This window comes from Miniopterus natalensis, chromosome 14 (genome assembly GCF_054644295.1).
Source record: "Miniopterus natalensis isolate mMinNat1 chromosome 14, mMinNat1.hap1, whole genome shotgun sequence".
NCBI lineage: Eukaryota > Metazoa > Chordata > Mammalia > Chiroptera > Miniopteridae > Miniopterus > Miniopterus natalensis.
The window spans coordinates 33,910,093-33,931,753 of NC_142094.1; the positions used below are offsets into that span (position 1 = coordinate 33,910,093).

General features: G+C 35.4%; 1 protein-coding gene across 2 annotated transcripts in view; it reads right to left on the bottom strand.

Annotated features, from left to right (window-relative positions):
- PRKG1 (protein kinase cGMP-dependent 1) overlaps window positions 1-21,661 on the bottom strand; it is a 949,780-nt gene that overhangs the window by 794,350 nt on the left and 133,769 nt on the right. For both annotated transcript variants that reach the window (XM_087824419.1, XM_016220747.2), the window contains exon 2: window positions 15,163-15,329. In XM_087824419.1, the coding sequence (XP_087680545.1) occupies window positions 15,163-15,329 (167 nt within the window). The remainder of the gene's footprint in view (window positions 1-15,162; window positions 15,330-21,661) is intronic.

Consider the following 21,661-nt stretch of genomic DNA (forward strand, 5'->3'; position numbering starts at 1 on the left):
TTGCTAATTTTCTATGCCAAGAGAAGAGTTAGTATACATTTTAAAGGAATATACATGGTCCTTAAATGAGTGCTAAGTGTTTCACATTCATGATTATATATGTTCCTCCTCCCAAGCAGTCTTTGAGGAAAGTATTATGATTCATATTTTACAGGAAGTGAAATGCAAGTTCAAGGTTAAATAACTTGACTAATACACTTACTGTCTCTCTAAATCAAAAACATACTTGAAGGATTCTTCTTTCTCCCTCAATCTTGGCAACAAGGACAACTGAACTGAAGGTGATAACCAAGTCTCCATTCTGAACAATAAAATAGTAATTTGCTTTAAAAAGAGAGTTTCAAGTTGCATTAGTTTAAGTAAGCATAACGGAAAACATTCTCGATAGTAACAAATTTTATGAAATTCAATTCTCTCAAATTTTTTAAGACATGCAGCTTGGCCTTACATAATTCATCTAATCAAGCCTCAGGAAAGATGTGATCATTTTTTAAGGTTTCTTTAAATCTAGCAATTCTGTGACATGGCCAGGTGTTTGAGAAAGGAATATATTCGGTACAATAAATGGAAGAAATACATATGTCATGCCTGATAAAAATTTATTAAACTCAGTTTCATTTCTATTATAGGCAAAGCATTATAGAAACATTTTTATTCACATATTTAAATTTTTTCTTTGCTTTCCTTAGGGCAAAGTTGAGCTCAACAAGTTATCTCTTGAGCATAATTGGGATATGCCTCCACATTGATGGAATATTTAGATATAGTTTTAAAAATCTCTCTATTACTGGAATCTTAAATATACCAAGTGACCAATGGCATGATCACAATATGGTAGACTGTCCTTCAAAATTTCTTCTTTACAAAGTTGAACATTTACATATGTGCATACACACACACACATGCACACACATCACCCATCTCTAAGGATCTTAATCAAAAGTCTACACAGTCCAAATGATACTATCTTAGATCAAACAAACAATTTTTTAAAAACCTTGGCTTATTAAATTTCTACAGAGGATTCAGAGCTTAAAAGACTAAATGTAGGAGATTTTAAAAATTAAATAATTTTAATCTACAGGAAAAACAGGTAGATAATTTTTAGTTTTAACTAGATGCTTAATAACTATCTTTAAATTTTTCAGAAGCTATAATGGTTCATTATTAATTTTCATGATCTATAAGAAGATAATTCTAGATTTGAAGGGAATTTAATACAGGTGTTTGTTGTGTGTGTGCATGTGTGTGTGTTTGTTAGATGTTTTTGCATGTGTGTCGGTGTATATCTGGATTCCCTAAAATAAACTGTGAAGTTTTGGTGTTGGGGAGTATATTTAGCAAGACTGATTTTTAATTATTATTTAAATGAATGAAACACTTACCATGTGTTGGCCCAAGGCTACGCATAGAGGAACACCCACAAGGTTTCTACCTACATAGAACTTAGTCTGGTAGGCTAGAGGTTCTTCAATATCATGTTTTCATTTAGTCTTTTGAACTAAAATTCTACTAATAAATTAAGAAAACATATTTGATACATAGACCTATGTTTGAAGATTTGCAAATAAACGCAAGAATTCAATCATTCCCTTTGGAGGTGTTTGGAAAGTAGTGTGTGTTGTTCCACAAATAGGATGACCTAATAAGATACATACATACGCATACAGATCTTGGAGAAAATATAGGGCTGATTTTCAGACTGGCATATTACAAAGAAATAGAAACTATTTTTCTTTCATATTGATAGCCCAACCTCAAGCTTTCCAAATGAGACACAGTATGTCCTGTGTGTCATCTCTCAGTTGCCTGATTATAAAATACTTTATTGTCTTTCCAATTTTTCTTATTAAATTTTATCTTCAGATTAGATTATTTCAAAACGTATTTTAAACATTACACAGTTTAAGACTCTATTCTTTAAAAAACAACAGCATTTAAACCCAAATACATCTTCTCTAACTTATAAGCAAAACAGTAATAGGAAGAAACAGTGCTTGGTTTCAGTGGAAGGTTAGATGAGGTTTGGAGAATTAAGCAGTTTGGAACCGGTGATGCAATTTTATTACATGGAAGTGACTCATTCTGTCACCACAGAGTGTGAAATTGTTATCTGGAAGCAAATGTGTGTGGTCAACACTCTTTTGAAAAACATAAATAATAGCTCATCATGATTTGTTCATCCTAGAAAATAAATAAACATAAGACACTGACTTAAAGATAATTGAAATGCTACAGTTTTCTCCATTGATGATAAAGATACATTAAAAATATAGTTTGAAATGAGAAAAATGAGTTGTGAAATTAATTCAAAAGGTCATAGGAGGAAACACAATATCCAGTATAAAATAATTTCTGTCCCATATAATTAATTTAGTATTAATAAAATCAACATTTAGTGAATATATTCTATAGGCAGGGACTATGGTAAATACTGGGGTTATAATAGAGAACAGAAGCAGTGCCTGTCCTTAAGTTGCTTCTTATGGCACAGTGTCCCCTAAAATTCATTCTCTCCCTTATTTTAGTAAGAAAATTTCCCCACCAATTTTCTACTGGACAGACTCTACCTTTGTAGGGGTTGCAGTTTTCAGCTTTTCTTGAGCTAAGTGCTAGACAAGAGGCTGAGAGCAGATGAAGGGTGCAGCTTCACTTCAAGGATGAAGTCCTTGCCCTGTCAGTTCTCTTCCCCTCTCACGGGTTTCAACACCTGGTACACGTGGCAATGACCCAGATTCAACTGTTTACAGTGATCACACGTGGGTGACACAGGAGCAACAAGATGGAACAAGCCTGGTGCCTAAATAACCACATGGAGTCTAGCTGCTCTGCAAGCCTCTTCCTCTCAGCTCAGGGAGATCATGTGAAAGACAAATAAACTCATATCTCATTTCGACCACTATTTTGAGGGCTCTCTGCTATTCCAAGATAGTGAATCCTAATTCAATAAATAAGCAAACAGTGATTGTACACTAGATGTGTGCTGATAGTTTTACTCCTCAAATAGGCTCGCCAATTTCTGTAAAAGGCAGCTCCACTATTCTAGTTGTTCAGGACAAAAACTTGGAATTCTTTACTCTTCTCTTTATCTCACATACTATTTTCAGTCCAATCTATTATTAAATACTACTGGCTGGACTTTCAAAATAGTTTCCGAATTTGAGCTTTCTTACCACCTTCGTCCAAGTCATTGTTATCTCCCCTCTTGACTATTTCAATCAGCTTCCTAACTGATAACCCTGCTTCCCTCCTTGCTACCAGAGTTTACTTTCTATAGCTGCAAAAAAAGCCATAAGCTAGAGCATGTTGCTCTTGCACTCAAACCCTCCTAGGGATTTCCATCTCGATTTTTTTTTAAAAATTGAAAGTCCTTAATATGCCCTATAAGGCATTAGGGCTCGGTCACTGATTTCTTTACCTAGCTCCCTTATCTGTACCCCATAAATCCATAAATCACCCGTCCCCTTCAGCCACGTCGGCTCCCACACTACTCTTTGAACACTGTCTAGGGGCTTTGCACATTTTCCTAGTCTCAGCCTAACATGCCCTTCCCTCCAATACTAGCATGGCCCATTGTCACCTCATTCATGTCCCTGCTTCTGCTAAGCATTCAATTTATAGAGGCCTTCCCTGAATGCTCTGCATAACACAGCAATTTCTTCCCCATCGGGCATGCCACTCTCTTGGTCCCCTTACCACGCTTTGGTTTTCATAGCATTTATCACCACCTGATTTTATAGATGTGTGTGTGTGTGTGTGTGTGTGTGTATGTGTTCATTCACACACATACACATTACAAATACTTGTTGTCTATTATCATTAGTATAAAAGCACTATGTTATGAAAATTTTGTATTATTTGGTCTCTACCATAACCAAAACACTTAGAATAATGCACATAGTATATGCAAAATAAATATTTCCTGAATACATAAATTGGATGAATGAACAATGTGCTGCTAGAGGGACACAGAGGATGTTATAGAAACTTCCAAGATGAGAATCCAGCCCAGTTCGGAGTGTCAGAAAGGCTTCTTAGCTGAGTTTTAAGCTGAAGAGCAGTACTGCTTTAGTGCATGTTCCCCAGTCAGAGGAAAACACACAGAGTCACAGAGACACAACCACCTATATGAGAATGTTGAACCAAAGCCATTGAACGGTGAGCACAAAATCTAGCAGGGAAGCAGGGGCAGGTCAACGAGAGGCAGCTACTCCAGGTGCCCGACACAGGACGTGATGCTTGACATATACAGGGGCATGTGAGTTTATTCTTGTATTATTATTTATTTTATTATTTTCCATACGAACAACTGTAAACCTATTTTTGCCCACTCCATATTATATTATTTGGCAAAAGAGGAAATGATGCCTAAAATGTATCAGAGTGCTTCCCCAAGGTTACTTAGCTAATTAGACAGAAACTCAAGAGCCAAGTCCATAACCGCCAAGCTCCAAAATCCAGCTCTCTTTATAACACTTCTATACTAAGGAGTTTGGATTTTTACCATGGGAAGGCACTGAAAAACCTTAAGCAGGGAGATGACATGAACACATTTGCCTTTTAGAAAGATCTTGCTCATAGTACTGTAGAGAGTGTATGAAAGTGGAATAAGGAATTGTTGGAAAAATTCAAAAGAAGTTATGAAGATCTGAACTAAAGCAATAGCAGGCAGGGAGACATGAGAGTGATAAGCTAATGAAGGGACTAGGATTTGCCAATCAACAAATGTGGGGCCTAGAATAACTCCTAGATTTCTCGAGTGGGCTGTTGTTATGGAATAAAGGTGCTCCAGGGAGCTCAGGAACAGAGTAGGCAAAGTGTGAAGAGGATGATCTCAATCATATCAACACGGCCACAGGACTGCTGAATGGACAGATCTGGATTAAACTCTCAGGATTTATGGCTATTCATCCAGGGCTCATTTCTCTGCAAGACAACTAAGACCACATGCCTAAAGCTCATAACATAAAGCACATATAGACAAGAGGCAAAAACCTAGTTCAGTCGTCTAGTTGTATCAAGAAAACCTGCCCTTTGTGAGAACAGGAAACACAATATACTGTTGCAGAAAACACTAAGTTATAACTTGCATAAAGACAATTCCTAAAATTAATTTCTCATCACAAGATAATGTCATATGTGTTCAAAGTTGGAGTAAGCCTTTTATCTTCCAATGCTACTTAGCTTATAAGAGCTGCCTTTGGGAGAAGAAAGAAGAAAGTTGTCTTTCCAAGAATAAATGAAAGTGGCAAGGTGTTTTTTCTTAACTTATGCCAAGAAAATGCTTAATAAAATGTGGTGAGATATCAAAACAAGGAAATCACTAGCAAATAAAAAGTGCATCTTAAGAGAAATTTATAGAGATTTCAAATATTTACTTAACAATAAGAATTTTAAAAGGGGCATTCAATTAATAGCTGGCAATTTAAGTTTACATATGCATTGAGATTACTACACTGGGACCATGTATAAAATAATCTATTCTTTGGGGGGAAAAATTGAAAGCATTTACGGTATTAGATGAGTTATTATACTGAGCCTTCAAAATGCACAGTGTTACACCTTCTAGAATTTTTAAGTGAGAAATAAGCACAGTATAAAACCATTTCCTTCCCCCCAAAATGATGATTGGATTCAAACAACATTCATTTTATTCCTTTAGAATTATAATTAAAGTCTAATTACCAAAAAAAATCAGTATTGTACTACACTAATTCAAGATAATAACTGGGAACCTAATTCAATTCCCAAATCTTAAACACTAGAAAGTGTGCAAACAGAACCCACAACATGCGTCAAGGATACCTCTCAAACTGCGAAGTGGAATGTAATTAAGAGAATAATGAGCATTTCAGTGGAACAAACTTGCCCATTGCTGGTCTGTTGGCTATTTGCTCTAGATTTAAATGCAGGTCTTTACAGAAATTTCGCTGCTTCTAATTTACCAAGACTTTATTTACAAGACATTTGTTTTGTGACATGGCCCTATTTATGTACTATTTGGGAGAGAAGAGAGGCGATATCTAATATTCTGAACTTTAATCCCAGCTTGTTTTCTGAAACAAAGATCCAGTTGGTCATATTTGTCTTCAGGTCCCATGGTTTAGGCAGTATTCTCAAACTTTTAGTCTCAGAACCTCTTTACACTATTAGAAATTATTGAAAACCTCAGAAAGCTTATGCTTACATGGGCTGATGTTTACTCCATCTGACCTTAAAACTGAGAAAATTTTAAAGTATTTATTCACTTGAAAATAAACTTACTACATGTTAAAAATATATTTTTATAAAATTAACTAAATTTAAAAACAAAGAATAAAAACCATGCCATTATTTTACACTTTTTGAAAATCTAAATGATGTGTAGCTCAACAGAAGACAGTTGCATTCTCTGCTTCTGCATTTAATCTGCAGCTATATCACACATCAAGTGGCTTCTAGAAAACTCCACTGCACACTCATGAAAGAATAAGACAGAAGACAAATAACATGCTCGTGTTATTATGAAAATAGTTTTGACCTCAAAGAGCACCTAAAAGGTCCCCAGACTACACTTTGAAAATTACTGCTTTAAGGATATTAGTTGGCAGAAAATAGGATGAAATTTTCAGTTTACTGCAGAGACTTTTTATGGAGAACTTAAAAATATGACTATACTAAATCTGTTAAAATATATAAATCTTTCCATTTAGTCTGCTGCATATAAAACTTATAATTACGAGAACTACATTCATCAATCTTCCTGCTAAGCTGGGTTTAGTTAACAGAACCTGCACATTCTGACCTCTTCACTGAGCTTTCAGAGATGTCTATACATTGTCCTTGACTTGACATCTCCAGTGGGATGTCTAATAGTCATCTTAACTTCACATGACCAGAATAGAACTCTTGATTTCTTTTCTTAAACATGAACTGCTCTCACTTTTTTCCCTCTCAGAAAATGGAACCACTATTTACCCAACTATTTAAATCAAAAACCTAAAAGTCATTCCCAACTTCTATTTCTTTGACCTCCGTATCACATCTATGAACTTCCAAAATATACCATCTTTCCCTTGTCTCCATGCTGTCATCCTAGCCTAAGTCAACACCATATTTTGCTTGGGTTACACCAATAGCTTCCCAACTGGTATCCCCCTTTTCCCCACAACTTTACATTTTTTCCAACCTTTGATAATTAGTGTAATTAACTTATATACTTATAAAACATAAATCAGATCATATCCCATCTCAACCTACATTCTTGCAATTCTATCTAAATTTCTTGGAATAAAAAATAACCTACTTACTGGCTCTGCCAGCCTCTCCAACCTTAACTCACGCCTTTGTCTTCTTTCTGTCTCTTTAACACGCCAAGCTTTCCCCACCTTAGGGCTTTTCTACCCGCTGCTGTCCTCATCTGGAAGCCACCACCTACACTTCTGTGTATCTGGCTAGCCCAGTCACTTAGGTCTTATCTCAAACGTAACCCTCTCAAAGAAGCCTTCTCTGACCCACCCAACCATTGCCAGACCCAACTTCATGATTCTCTCTTATATCACCGTTTTACCTGATTTATTCATAGACATTTCACTTTTATCTAATTTATTCAAAGATATTTCACTATGTTCTCTGTCCTATTCCCCTGCCACTGTCACCAGAATGTAAGCTCTAGGCACGAAGGGACTGCGTGTGACCTGTTCACTATTGTATCCTCAGTGTCCACTAAGACATAGTCAGAACTGAGGAGGTGTTTATAGGAACTGAATTGTAGGAATGAGTAAATAATCAAACAAATTAATAAATGAATTATAGTAAATACACTGTGTTGCAAAAATAACTTAAATACTTTCTTTGCTAGTCTCAATTATCAAGGGAAATACAAAGAATGTCATCTATTCATGGACTACAGCAGTGAAATCCACACTCTGCTTTATCTCTAACACCCTTTCTACTCTTGTACAAACATACCATATGGAGGGAGAGAAAAACATAGTTTAGCAAAGCCTGTTATGTATGTATGTAGCCTAATTCTCAACAGAAAAAGACTGCTAAACGTTCTTCTTATTCCATATGCCTTTGACCTTTAGAACATTTTTCTTATTTCATGTCTCTGACCTTCAACCTAAAATTTAAATTTATAGAATTAAATGAAAAGAAATTTCAAGACTTTCCAAACAAGACATCTTAATTTTTTTAAGAAAATGGCATGCAAAATGGTGCTCAAAAGAAAAATATCTGTGAACATGCTTCCTGTCTTTGCAGACTAATTTTTTAATTCACTTTAGAACCTTATCATTGATACTTATAATTATTAATCTTAATCTCTTTTCTTGTAAATTTAAATTTAACCATTGATAGAATGCTATATATGATATTATAATCACTCCATCATCTCCTGAAATATAATCTGAACTCTAAGAATGAATAATTTTATGTAAATTCATACACATATATATAGCTACACAGTACAAATGTGTGTGTGTGTGTGTGTGTGTGTATTTCCAACAGGGTGTCAATAAAAATCTTTGCACTGAAAATATTGAAGCAAGTTATTATAAATCTTTAAAAAATGGTTTTAATTTGAGGGCATGTACCAACATTGAATAAACCATCAGGGACAGCATAAAAGCATATTAAGATTATTACTGAAAGTATTAAATACTCAAAAACATTATGAAATTTAATGTAATAGTAGAGTAGTGTAAAATGATGCTCAGTAAACATGACCCAAATATAAAACATAACACTGCACTATGTTCTAGCCATAAAAGTGAATATATATTGTGATATACAGAAAGCAATTCACTTCAGTAAAGTTGGGCAAATTAAGCAGGAAAAATGTCACTAAATAAATCATCAATGTAAATGTACTTAATAACATGCCCTTGATATTTTAATAGACATGAAATATGAATTCTCAGGAATTGGTTTTAAGACCTCTTAAGTCATCTACCGTAACTCAGAATCTCTGTGTACTACTTAAGGAGCTTTAGTACAAATATTTTTTTTCATCAGAAAGGAGTTTACACAGGGGCCTAAGTATAAAGATCAGACTCAGACTGCAGCTTTCCAAACCTACAGTCATTAAATTCAGATATAGTATGTGCAATTACAACCTGCATTTCTGAAATGCAGAGTCATGGGAGAATTCCAACAAGGACTTCAGAGATCTATTCTGATGTTCTCTGGTGGGGGGGGGGGGAGCTGTTGCCATGGTAGACACACCACGCAGCTTCACTGTGCCGGGAAGTAGCTCCAATCTGCCCTGCCTTTGAAAGTGTGCCAAAATGATTACAAACCATTCAAGGATTTTTCATTAGAGGGCTGGATATTAAAAGCATTAGTCTATCCAGCCATCCACAAAAATCACTGAAAATCTTGTTAAAAACCCTGAAGAATTACACCTATGTGTTTTAAAAATGAACCCACAATTTAGAATCCTGTTTAATGTGCAGCATGCAAACTACTGAACAGATCCATGTAATAATGGCTGAAGCAAGTTTCACCTGATTAGCAAGAAATCAATGTGTTATTACACTGTTGCCAAAAATGAACTAATTCAAGTTTTCTTTTCATTTTTCAGCTATGATGATTTATTTTTAACTTTCACCAAAAATGTATTTTAAACATAAATTTGGCATTCTCTCAAAATCGAAAAATAGAGAAATTGATATTATAGCAAAACGAATCCGCATCTAAATAAAATCCATAACTGTTATGTAAGAGAAAATATGTATGCCTGTACCTTTTTAAAATAATCCATGACCTGCTTTACCAATATCAGATTAATTTTTTGAGAAAATTGATGTATTTTCAGATATCATCTCAGAAAAAAAGCACATCAAGTTGTAATTATTTTAGCTTTCAGGAGTCTTCAAAAGTAAGAAAGCCACACCATTCACCTTCTCAACATAGTACATTCAGTTCCAATATTAATAATTTAGAAATAAAATGGAGAACTACATATTAGTAGAACCAATATGATAAGGCTGTATTTTGCAAAATCAAACAAGGACTTAAATAGCCTGATGAGTATTAAAAAACACTACCTTTCAAAATATGTCAGTTTTTCAATAATGATGTTCTTGACCAATTCATCTCGTTAATTTTTCTTGAATTGTACAACAAATACCATTACTTTATTATGGTACATACACATACATCCTTATATATGTTAGCCAAAAAAGTATTACTTAGCCTAATCACCTACTTATAGTCATTAAATCTGTCACTAAATGACATGATTATTTCCAAACATAAAATCTACCCTCACAGAAAAAGGAAATTGCTATTATCAAGCATATTTAAAAACATATTTACTGCCCCTGAGGACAACTTATAAAAAATTCTTAAAATATGTTGGGGGAAAATGTATTGCCTTTCCAGCTTCCTACTTTGAAAAGAACAACTCTATTTTAGATTATAACTGTGGATATATTCCTTGACTGGTAATACCTAACATACCTAACTGATGCATGGACACTCATACACTTACACACATACACAGGCATGAGAAGTACTGCCTTCTGGAATTTCTTCCAGACACCAAAAGCACACACCAAAAAGAAGAAAGATCTATATTTGCATTAAGGTTAATAACTTCTGTTCATCAAAATATATCAAAAGGAGTCAAAATGCAAACTATAGATGGGAGAAGATATTTCAAATATATGTAATTGATAAGGATCAAGCTCCAAGATGTATAAAGTCAAGCAACCAACCAACAGAAAAACGAGTGGAAGAATACTAGGGACACTTCACAGAAGAAACACAAAGAGCACATAAACCTATAAAAAGATGCTCAATATCATTAGTGATCAGAAGCAAAATACCTGGAAACAATCCAAATACAATCAACAGAGGAAAGGATAAACTGAGATATATTCAGAACATAATATTGAACAGTAAAAATTAAGTAGCAGAAAAATACATGCCATCTTATTAGTTTTATACAATATAAAGCACAAAAACTTTGAAAAGTAAACATGCACATTCCACAGAGGGGAGATACTGAAGAGGAAACCTTTGGAAGGCTGGGTCCTCCTAAATTAACTTGTAGGATATCCATTCATGGACCCGCAAACAGAATCTTGGAGTTTGGAGAAGGGACGAGAGGTATGTGAAGAGCCAACCACAGGGAATCCCTCCTCCACCCACCCAAAGGTTGTACATGCAGATGCTACGTGTGTCGTCACTGCCAGACGCCTCCTGAGATGAGGTCAGGCCATCACATCAGGCTGCTCATTTCGCTTTAGCAACATATTAATTAACAGAATATTAACTCTAAAGTCTTCTTTCTTATAACTCACATTTCTTCTGTGGTCATCTAGATTCATGTAGATCCCCTTTTCGTGTGACCATCTCCTAGCATTTTATTTTATATTTGTTTTTATTGAAGGGAGAGGTAGAGATGGAAACATCAATGATGGGAGAGTCATTGATCGGCTGCCCCCTACACACCCCCTTCTGGGGATCGAGCCCACAACCCAGTCCTGTGCCCTGACTGGGAATCGAACTGTGACCTCCTGGGTCATAGGTCAACGCTCAATCCCTGAGCCACACCCAGCTGGGCAGTCTCTCAGCATTTTAAAAGCAGTTAGCCTTTCCTCCTAAAACTTCCATCTCTACATGAAATGATGTCAATTTTTTTAAGATATGTGTTATATTTCCTAGACTGGCTCAAGTATATTAAAGTTATTTTGAAGGGTGGTACCCCAAAATAAACATGATTTCCCACATGTCCTCTAAATATCTCAGTTCCCTGTCTTCACCATCAACTCCATAACTGAAATATACATCAATATTCACATTTAATACCTCCAGAGTCTCTTTGTTTATGACAGTTTTTCATAAATAGATATTTGCTTTGTTTTTGTATGAATAGTACATCAGTTTACAAACTTGGTCCTATAAAGGAACTGCAAAAAGAACTTTAAGTGCACTGGTATTTCAACTATTCTGAAGATAGCTCTCAGGTTAACATGAAAAACTCATAAGGTCAAAAGGCAACACCTGACTTGGGAGAATAAAACGGTCTGTTTCTCATGTTAAATTTACTGAGAGAACTAATTTATATGAAAATGCATTCCATCCCTTCTTGCTCTCAGGTAGTGTTTTGAATGCCAACTGACTGAGGCTCATCATTAATGTCCGGTTTATTTAAAAATCCCTCTTTGAATCAGCCTTTGTTCAGTACATTATTTAATTATATAAAGACAGTAAGGTGTTTTAGGGGGCTGGAGAAATAGAATTTGCAGTATGAATTTGTGTAAGTTTACTGTCGATGGTGCTAGCATGATTCATGTCCAAGTTGAAGAAGAAATAGTGGCAGGCATGAGCCTAATAGGCAGACCTGGTATAAACCAACTCACTGGAAAAAGAGGCAGATGACCAGTTTTCAGAAGACAAAAGTGAAACCAGAAACATGAGTCTAGTCCATAAGAGTTGGTGTAAATAATCACAGATCACTTAGTGTACGAAAGTGCTATCAAAATAATCATTGTGTGATGAGCTGAAAGAATTGTTCCTTCTTTAAAAAAAAAATTTTTTTTAAACCTGTGAGAAAAACAAAATCAATACTATTGACTGTAGACAGAAAAAAAATAGGGCCTTCAAAGTACACGGAGAGTTTAGTCCTAAACAGTGACACAGAGGTGGACCAAGATTAAGCCAAATCACAGCCATTTCTCAATAAGAAGAAAGGAATTACGGAGGAGGAGAATGGACGGGAGATGATCTATAGAAAGGTCAGTAAGCAGTTCAATGTTTAAAGGGTGCAGAAAAGCCTGAAAGGTATTTATAGGAAACATCTAGATGATTTTATTTTTGTACTATTTCCGTTCAAGTTCTATTGTTTTCTTGCAAATAATCAAACCATTTTTTATCTTATGGATTAATGTTGTGCATCTTTTATGAGCTCTCAGACTGTGCTCTCCACAACAAATATGTGCCAACAATACTTGTAATCTGCATACTTTGAAAGTTAACATTAGGCACAGAAACCCTGGAGCCAGGTGGCCAAGATTTTCACCACAATATACTATGTGTATGATCTTGGCCAAATTATTTAACTTATCAACATATCAGTTTTTCATCTATTAACATGTAGACAAATATAATATCTACCTCTTAAGGTTGTCATGAGGATTAATATTTTAATCCCCATAAAGTGATTGAACAGTACCTGGCAAATGTAAGTACTTAATAAAAGCTATTATCATTAACAAGTATCTCATGGAGAAAAAAAGGATGATTTTATTTAAAAGTTTAACTTAAAACAGCCAATGGTCAAAAAATACTAAACAGGCATTTGCCATTTTTAGAAAAAAAAAAAAAAAATGTACTCTATCTGGGTCCACAATGAAGGATCTTAGAAAACACACAAAACCAATATCTCTAAGCAAATCCACTATGTTAAGGAATATGAACAGACATTTTTTAGTAGGAATATATTAGCTTCCGTTCCAAAAAAAAGATGTTTTATTCACATCACCAATTCTGAATCACTAAATCAAAATTTGTTTTGGATGATAGTAGAGTGAAGTTTATAATTTAAAAAAGGGGAGGGCAAGAGTTGTAAGGATATTAAGAAATGTTACATCATAATTAAGGCCTATTGCGTCCATTTGTTTAAGAAAATAAATTCTATTCAAGTATTTTCTAAGAGTCATTTATATATTTCAAAACAATTAAAATGTAAACAGAGCTTCAGCAACTTAATCTACTTATACTGCTGCCTTGAGCAACTAATATCAAATAATTCTGATTAAAACTTGAAACTGAAACTTCTTCTATTAGACAGCAATTAAGTATCTGAAAGTCACACAATTCATTTTACTTGAAAATACATAATAACATATTTACACTACCTCCAGATGATTTTCCCCAGTCATCCTAATTAGTGAAGTCTTACCATATGAATATTCTCTTTTGTTAAAGTGATGAGAAGCGGTGGCATTTAGGTATGCAGTAATACTTGGGACACTGCCCAGGCTACAACAAAAATCACTTAAGGCACATGTTAGACAAGCATTTTATGAAGAACACTTCCTTTAAATGAAGAGATATAGGAAAAATTGGACTGATTTTCCATGTGAACTCCTCGGGTGTTTTTCTGAATGCCTGGGTAATACGCAAGTATGTGAAAGATCCTCTCTGTACTATTCATTCATTGTTGCTATGGTATACCCTTTATAAATATTAATGTTCCCAGAAGAAAAAGAAGCCGCCTATAACAAGAACATTGCTATCTAAATTTTGAGGAGATTGAATGTGTTGATTAAAAAACTAATTAAACAATGAAACATTTCCTCAATTAAAACATAAATATTTAAACAGCAGGGTTTGGTTTTTTTAAATTATTCTGGCATAAGGATATTAGCACAGGATCAGCCAAAGTTACATTGAACTGGCTAGAATTACAGCTTGGGGTCAGATCGGCATCAGTTTATAAGATTACGGTCACTGTAGTGACTTCAACGGAAAGGAAATCAACAGTCATTATTCCAGGTTTCCTTCTTCCCACAAAAGGAAAACATGTCATTATGAACTCCAAGTTAGATATACACATTATGAAAATCTACTTAAGCATAAAACATATTTACAAAATGCATGCCTCGGTTTTTTTAAAAGCAGTTTCTATCTCAGTTTGTGTGAGATTTATGAAAATAAGCCATCATTCTTATTAATTAGACAACTAAAATGCCACCCAACCTTTATACTCTGCCTCTATCACACACACATAAAACACTGAAAACATTCCGTTCTCTTTTTAGGGAAGCGTCATGGCAGAAAACATAATCATACACTGAAAGTTAAAGGTGGAGTTGAAGACACTTTCACTATCTGACCAAACATACTTCTAACAGACTTGAGCTTCCCTTGAAGCTCTGAGAGCCTGCTCAGTGATCTGACAGCTTATGGTCTTGTCAGTGCAATAAATAGCATTTATTTCCTTCATATTATCATACTTCCCTGATGTCTGAAAAAATACGAGGTTCTCATATTAATATTCTAAACACAAGCACTTCATACAATTAGTATCTAAGTAGTGTTCCACCTCTTTTCAGACTGTTTCTCAGCAAAAAAGGGAGAAATGAAACTGTCTCATGTCATCCGTGTGCAGGCTGATACGACGAAAAGGCAAATTTGACTTTCAAAGGAGCAAAGTGACAGCCATACCTTCCATGACATACACCAGTGACCCCACATCGCCTTCTTTGATGATGCAGCTGTCTTTGCCGTACTCCACCGGGTACATACAATCCACAATCTCCTGGATCTGCGACAGCTCCAAGTTCTTCATGAAGTCGTTGTCAAGGATGGCTTCCTTTATGAGATCCTTGGACCTAGGGCAAGAAAGGAGAGATTTACCAGCACATCTGACAAGTGCTGTCGGAGCTTCGGAGGGCGAGCAGAGCCTCAGACCATAGTGTTCCAGCACACTGCGGCCGCATTTTCTCGTTAGGAATCCAACACTTTTCCGAAAGGCCTGAGAACAAAGCAATTCCATGGCTGCAGGAAAGGCACTGAGAAATTTTTTGTTAAGTAAAGTATCATATAATGAATATGTGACAAACAAGCAAGTCATACAATTCCATTTTGTTTTAGAATGCTTTTGAATAGCCACGAAGATTGTGGAAAAACCAATGGACAAACTTTTTTTAAAAAATACGTTTTATTGATTTCAGAGAGAGGAAGGGAGAGGGAGAGAGAGAAACATCAATGATGAGAGAGAGTCATCCATCAGCTGCCTCCTGCAAGCCCCCTACTAGGGATGGAGCCCACAACCCAGGCATGTGCCCTGACCAGAAATCCAATTGTGACCTCCTGGTTCATAGGTCAGTGATCAACTGAGACATGCCAGGCTGGCTGGACAAACATTTTAAATTGAAGTTTGCAACTTATTTTAAGAATATTAACAAAATACAGCATTTTACAGAACACTACTATTACTGTATTTATAGATTATAGAAGAACATCAGGACATACTATGCCCCTTCCACTATACTTTATGCTCCATGAAGGGAGGAATCATTTTTTAAATTTTTTTCTCTACTCTATACCCAGTGTCTGTCTACCACAATAATGGTTATAGTATGGGTGGTCAAGAAAAAATTGCAAGAACTGGATTCCTAATCAGCTGTTTGAAACAACTGGTAGAAACTTGGCAGTTATTTATCCATACCTCATCTTTCTGTAGAGAATATTTATTTCTTCAAGCAACTAAAACTGAGGTAACCAGAAAGATAAACCTCTACGGAACAAGCTGTTTCAAACACAACATGATTTAGACATGGGATTAAATGGATAGCCAGTGGGAAAAATATTTAGTCTATCATTGGGATTCAGCGTTTAACAGGAAAGTTTTGCAGAACTTAAAAAATAGTGATAATTTGATTCAATGGGATAATAAGCTCCAAAATGACTTCCAAGGATACAAAAATAAATGAATGAATAAATACATAAATAATAAATGTGAATAAAAATTTTAGAATATTTTATTAGGAGATACAATCAGAATACTGTCAGAGAACTGAGAAATTGGATAAGGTGAAAGAAAAGACTTTAGCAACAGAGAGGGGAAGCAACACATTTGGAATTTTATATGAAAAGTCTTCACTTGGAAAGCATGTGACTCCAAGCTGGTCGTTGTGAACAACTGCTTAGCAAGTGGCTGTCAGGGAAACAGCCCGCAGTAGGGAAACCGACCGAAGCATTAGCCCTGCCCACTTCTGGGTGGCTTTTTATCTAGACCTCAGTGTGGCTGGACTGGCCTACACACATCATGTTTTATAATGATTTGGGTTTAAGAAATAAAGAGGCATATATAAAAAAACAAAAACAATTGAAAATTCATCAATATGGAAACTATTCGCAGAATTGGACTGCTATAATGTAATTAAAATTATGTTTATAAAGAGTGTTAATGGTATGGGGAAATTCTTAGACTATTTTTAAAGTAAAAATGCAGGATACAGAATTATCTTTAGAATAAGAAAGTATGTGTATGATGAAATGTAAAAAAAATAGTCTTTGAAGTTATTACTATATCCAGGACCCAATCTGCGCCTTGCCACCTATTAAGCCTTGAGCAGGTGATCTTACTTTTCTGAATTTCCATTTTATCACTTGTAAAATGGCATTTTTAAGAATTACCAACCTGACAGAATTGTATGTGAGGACAAGTGAAAATATAGTGTCACTTACAGTAAATGGTGGGTGACAAAGTGCGTAGTAGTATTCATTGCAGCAGTTGTAATAGGAAGGGTAGGGAATAGAATATACAATTACTACTTGAAATAATATCAGCAGAAAATAAGACATTGGCATTTGGTTTCAGTTGCCTTTGGTGACAGAATTATATTATTTTTCTTTCTACTTTTCTCTTTTTATCAAATTTTCTAGAATGGGGATGCTTTTTATATTGAAAAATCTTTAATTTTAAAGGTAGTTTATGAAATAATTATGCTATGAGGAAAAATAGAAAGCTATTTATTGCTCATTTAAATAATTACTTAGATATAGATATATAATGCTGGTTGACTGTTATTTGTATATTCAAAGATATTCTTTTTAATAGAGTCTCTTTCTGTGGCCTGTATTTAAATATGAATGGCAGGAATTTTCACCTAATAAAGAGATGGTGATGGATGGCCAGTGGTTAAGGACTTCAGATTAGACTTTATTTTAAAAATCTGTTTGTAACCTTTACATTAGTTTAATAGGGCTATTTAGTTGTATGGTTGTTTTTTAATCTGGCTTGCCAAAACTTTATTTCTCCTGAAGTAAAGAGCTGATTCTCTTGAGTCTTCAACACAAGATGTAAAACTTTGTCCCCACCTATGATTTACAAGAGATCTCCTTTATTAATTATCGTCACCATTCCTGACCTCAACAACACCAGTAGTACCTTCATAGTGATTCCTGCACTCTATTATTCTAGAATTATATTTTTCCAAACACCAGGACCAATTTTATGTTTAATCAAATTGATAATATTCTCTTTACTAAGAGCTCCTTTATTTTGTTTGGATCAGAGAATGAGGCCATCAATGGGCTCCTACTTTCTAATAATATACAGACTGGATGTTACCAATCTCAGAATCCCAACATGTTTAGCTACATGGTAACATCCTTTGGGAAATATGAATAGCACTCCATTAAAAATATAAGCCCTAGAAATGTTGCAAGATTAGAAATAAGTCTCTCTTCCAAGAACATAATTAGTTTAGTCCAAAGATGATTGAGAAAAGCCACTTTCTCCCATCTCATAAACAGTATTATTAGCCTATTGTATGGAGAAGTCAAAATAGGACACAATGAGATTTAACACAACCCCTTGGAATTATCAGTATTTTCAAGTGCTCATCAAAAGTGTGGGGGTGGGGAGGGAGAAGGGAGGAATTTCAGGCTGCTTTTGCTTCTCCAGTCTCATTTTAAATGGAAAACAACTTGATACCAATTTGTCTCCGCAAAAACAAACTTGAGGCTTTCATACATGCTTTTGGGTCACCTTAAAACAAACTGAGAAACACAGGACCTACGTCTTATTTATCTCCTCATACGAGTTTTGCTCAACAACATGTTTTCCTCTGGATTGTCACAAATAATCTATCTCTGCAACAAGATAGAAATCTTGAGCCTCCGTGTAGTAACTCAGGGATGTTCTTGTCAGTGAGTAAAGCCCCACCTCTTGGGGTAATTTTCCATTAAGTCCCTTGCCATTGAAGGGCGTTAGGTCAACTCTCATTAGTCTACACTTGCTCCAACAGTATAGATTATAATCAACCAGAGCCTCCACCTAAATCTTCTGTGACTCTTTTCCTTTCCCCGAAGAAACAGTCCACGACACTCACTGTCACTAAGATACGATGCTCCATATGAGATCAGCTGAACTGTGTTATCAGTATGGGAGCTAGGAAAGCTGTTATCACAGGTTCCAGAAGGTGGCTATCTGCTCTAACCCAGAGTATATATTTTAACAACATTTTTCAAGAAATCAGCAGCCTGACCCAGGAGGTGTAAGAAGCAAATACAAAGATCTTGATTTCTGATCCTTCTTGTCTGCGTCTGTGAACAAATAACCCATTTTTTTAAAAAAAAACATTTTCTTCCGTGCCCCAAATTTGTGGCTTTTAAAATCCAAACACCCATAAAAGTAACTTGGTTATTTCATGGTAGCCCTATTGATTTGTCATCAAATTGTCAGCCTCTAAAATATTAGCTATATATAACAGTTGTGCCGGTAAACTAGCTCTCCAGGGAAAAGAAAGAAAGCCCTGGTTTGTGGTATTTGCCAATTTCCATGGTATAAATACTCCCACCACATCCAATTTCAAGTTACTAATGCAAACTCTACCTACCTACAAAATTCCTGAAAATGTAACAAGCAGTTCTTATATGAGCCGGTCTGAGTTGGCTCCATGGCACATCACTGGATATAAATTATTATTTTAACATCTGGAGAATTTAGTGCACCTCAATTTATAAATGCTACAACCCACCTGATAATCCTATCCTTCATTAAAAATTTCATTAGGCGGTATAATATCCTCAGATAATTTAATGCCAGGATTAGAAATGGTTCTTCCAAACTCGCAAATTTAAGAAAATAAATTGGAAAGCTCATTTCTCCATTTGCTTATTGCAGAGAAAGTTCTGAATTTCTGTTTGATAGAAATTGTCTTTTTATACAAACCTAGGTAAAAATGGACAATTCTAGGGTGAGTATAGGAAAATACGCACCTACTGCTCTCACAAGGGAGCCAGAAGTGTTCACTATTAATGACCAGAGACTCATTCATCTTCTCAACATTAATAAAAGGATATTTGATACTGTGGTTATCATGTAGTAGGCTAGCAGTATCTACGTAGCACTAGTTTTATTTCAAAGAGTGAAAAGGCTATTTCATATTGGACAATCAAGAAGCCTTCTCTGAGCTGAGCACTGCGTAACCGTAGGAGCCAGCTGTGCAAAGGTCATGGAGAAGGGCTTTCTAGGTGAAAGACAAAGACAAAGATCCAGAGGTTGGACTGCCCTTGATCTGTTCAAGGAAATTAGACCTGTGTGGCTGAAGCACAGAGTGGGCGAGAAGGAGAGGGAGACACAGAGGTGAGAGGGAGACACAGAGGTAGGCGGGAGCCAGGCGTCATAGGGCATAGAAGGCTGTGGTAAACAATTTTATTTTACTCTAAAGCCTTAGGAGTCCAGTGACGGATTATAAGAAAAGCTGTGATTTATATATAATCTATCAGACATAAGAGTAAATAATATAAATTTATTTTTAAATGTTACTTAGTTCATGGAGGTTTTCTGTCATGCGTTTCATCAATTAGGGATAAAAGCAGAACTTACTATCAGGTTACTTAGAAATTCTTATAACTGAAACTCTTGAGAACTGTCTCATAAATCGTACATTTACTTGGACTCTCAGTCACCTTTTATATAATGGGAGATAATGAGGTTTCCTCTCCAATTTCAAGCTATCTCCAGAGGCTGAAAAGTTACTCTCCACTCACAGCCTCTCTTTAGATTAGTTTCCCCCCTGAACACATGCCAGGCAACAGTAAATAGACTCCCAATAGCCATGCTCAGAAATGTGAAAATTAATATCTGATCCCTTCATTTGACAAAGACTTCCAAGCACTGTAAAAAAGTCAAAGCTATTCAATTATTACTAATAATGGCAACTAGCTAAAGTAATTTCAAAGTGTAGAAAACTTATTTAATCAACTCTTTGATTAAAAAAACTCACTAAATCTCTTTAGATCTCAATGGTCACTTTTAGGTTCAAATGTCAGGAGAGTAGTAATTGCAGTTTCAAGGTCACCTTGACTTACGGTATTGTCTCTTAAGTTGGCATCTCAGAAGTCCAACCCCCCATTGACAGACAGGTCATAGCTCTTTTACTCAGATAAAGTGATTGCAAGAACCCTTAAGATTTTCTAATTCCAGGACTCATTGCAGCAGGATAACTCCACCTACCTACTGTGAAATATTTAACTAATAACCTATAAGCAAGGAAAACTTGGAATAGTCCTGTCACGGCCTCAACTATTAAGATTCTGCCCAAACAGTGGGTCCTATTTCTTGCCTAACAGCTTTCCTGAATGAACTCTGTCGGTAGCTATAAGCTGGCTGAGAGTTAAGAAATATCAGTTAGGTCACATTTTTTTAAGGATAAAATTTAATTCCACAAATGGCTAATTTAGATACTTGCTCAAAACTAGAGGTAAGGGGGGCAGGGGGGCATGAAGGATAGAGGGGGTCGAATATATGGTGACGAAAGATGATCTGACTGGGTGGTGGGCACGTATCATAGAATTTTACACTGGAAACCTACATAATATTAACCAGTGCCACTCCAATGGATTCAATAAAAATAAATGAAACGGTCATGAAGAATGCAAAACTATTCGTACCATTCAGGTCTACAATCAGTATTTGACACAAAACACGGTCATCCCTGGGGCAAAACAGACGATAGCAACATAGTTCTCAGGTGACCAATGATATTAATCTTTTGTCTATTACATGCATCACAAATAATTTCCAGTCACCATTTCCCTTCCTTTTTCTGTAATAAGTATCTGAATGAAATTTAGATATTATAACTCTAAAGAAAAACAATGATTGGGACAAGTAGGCGGTGTTAACCCATAAAATATTTGCTTGCTC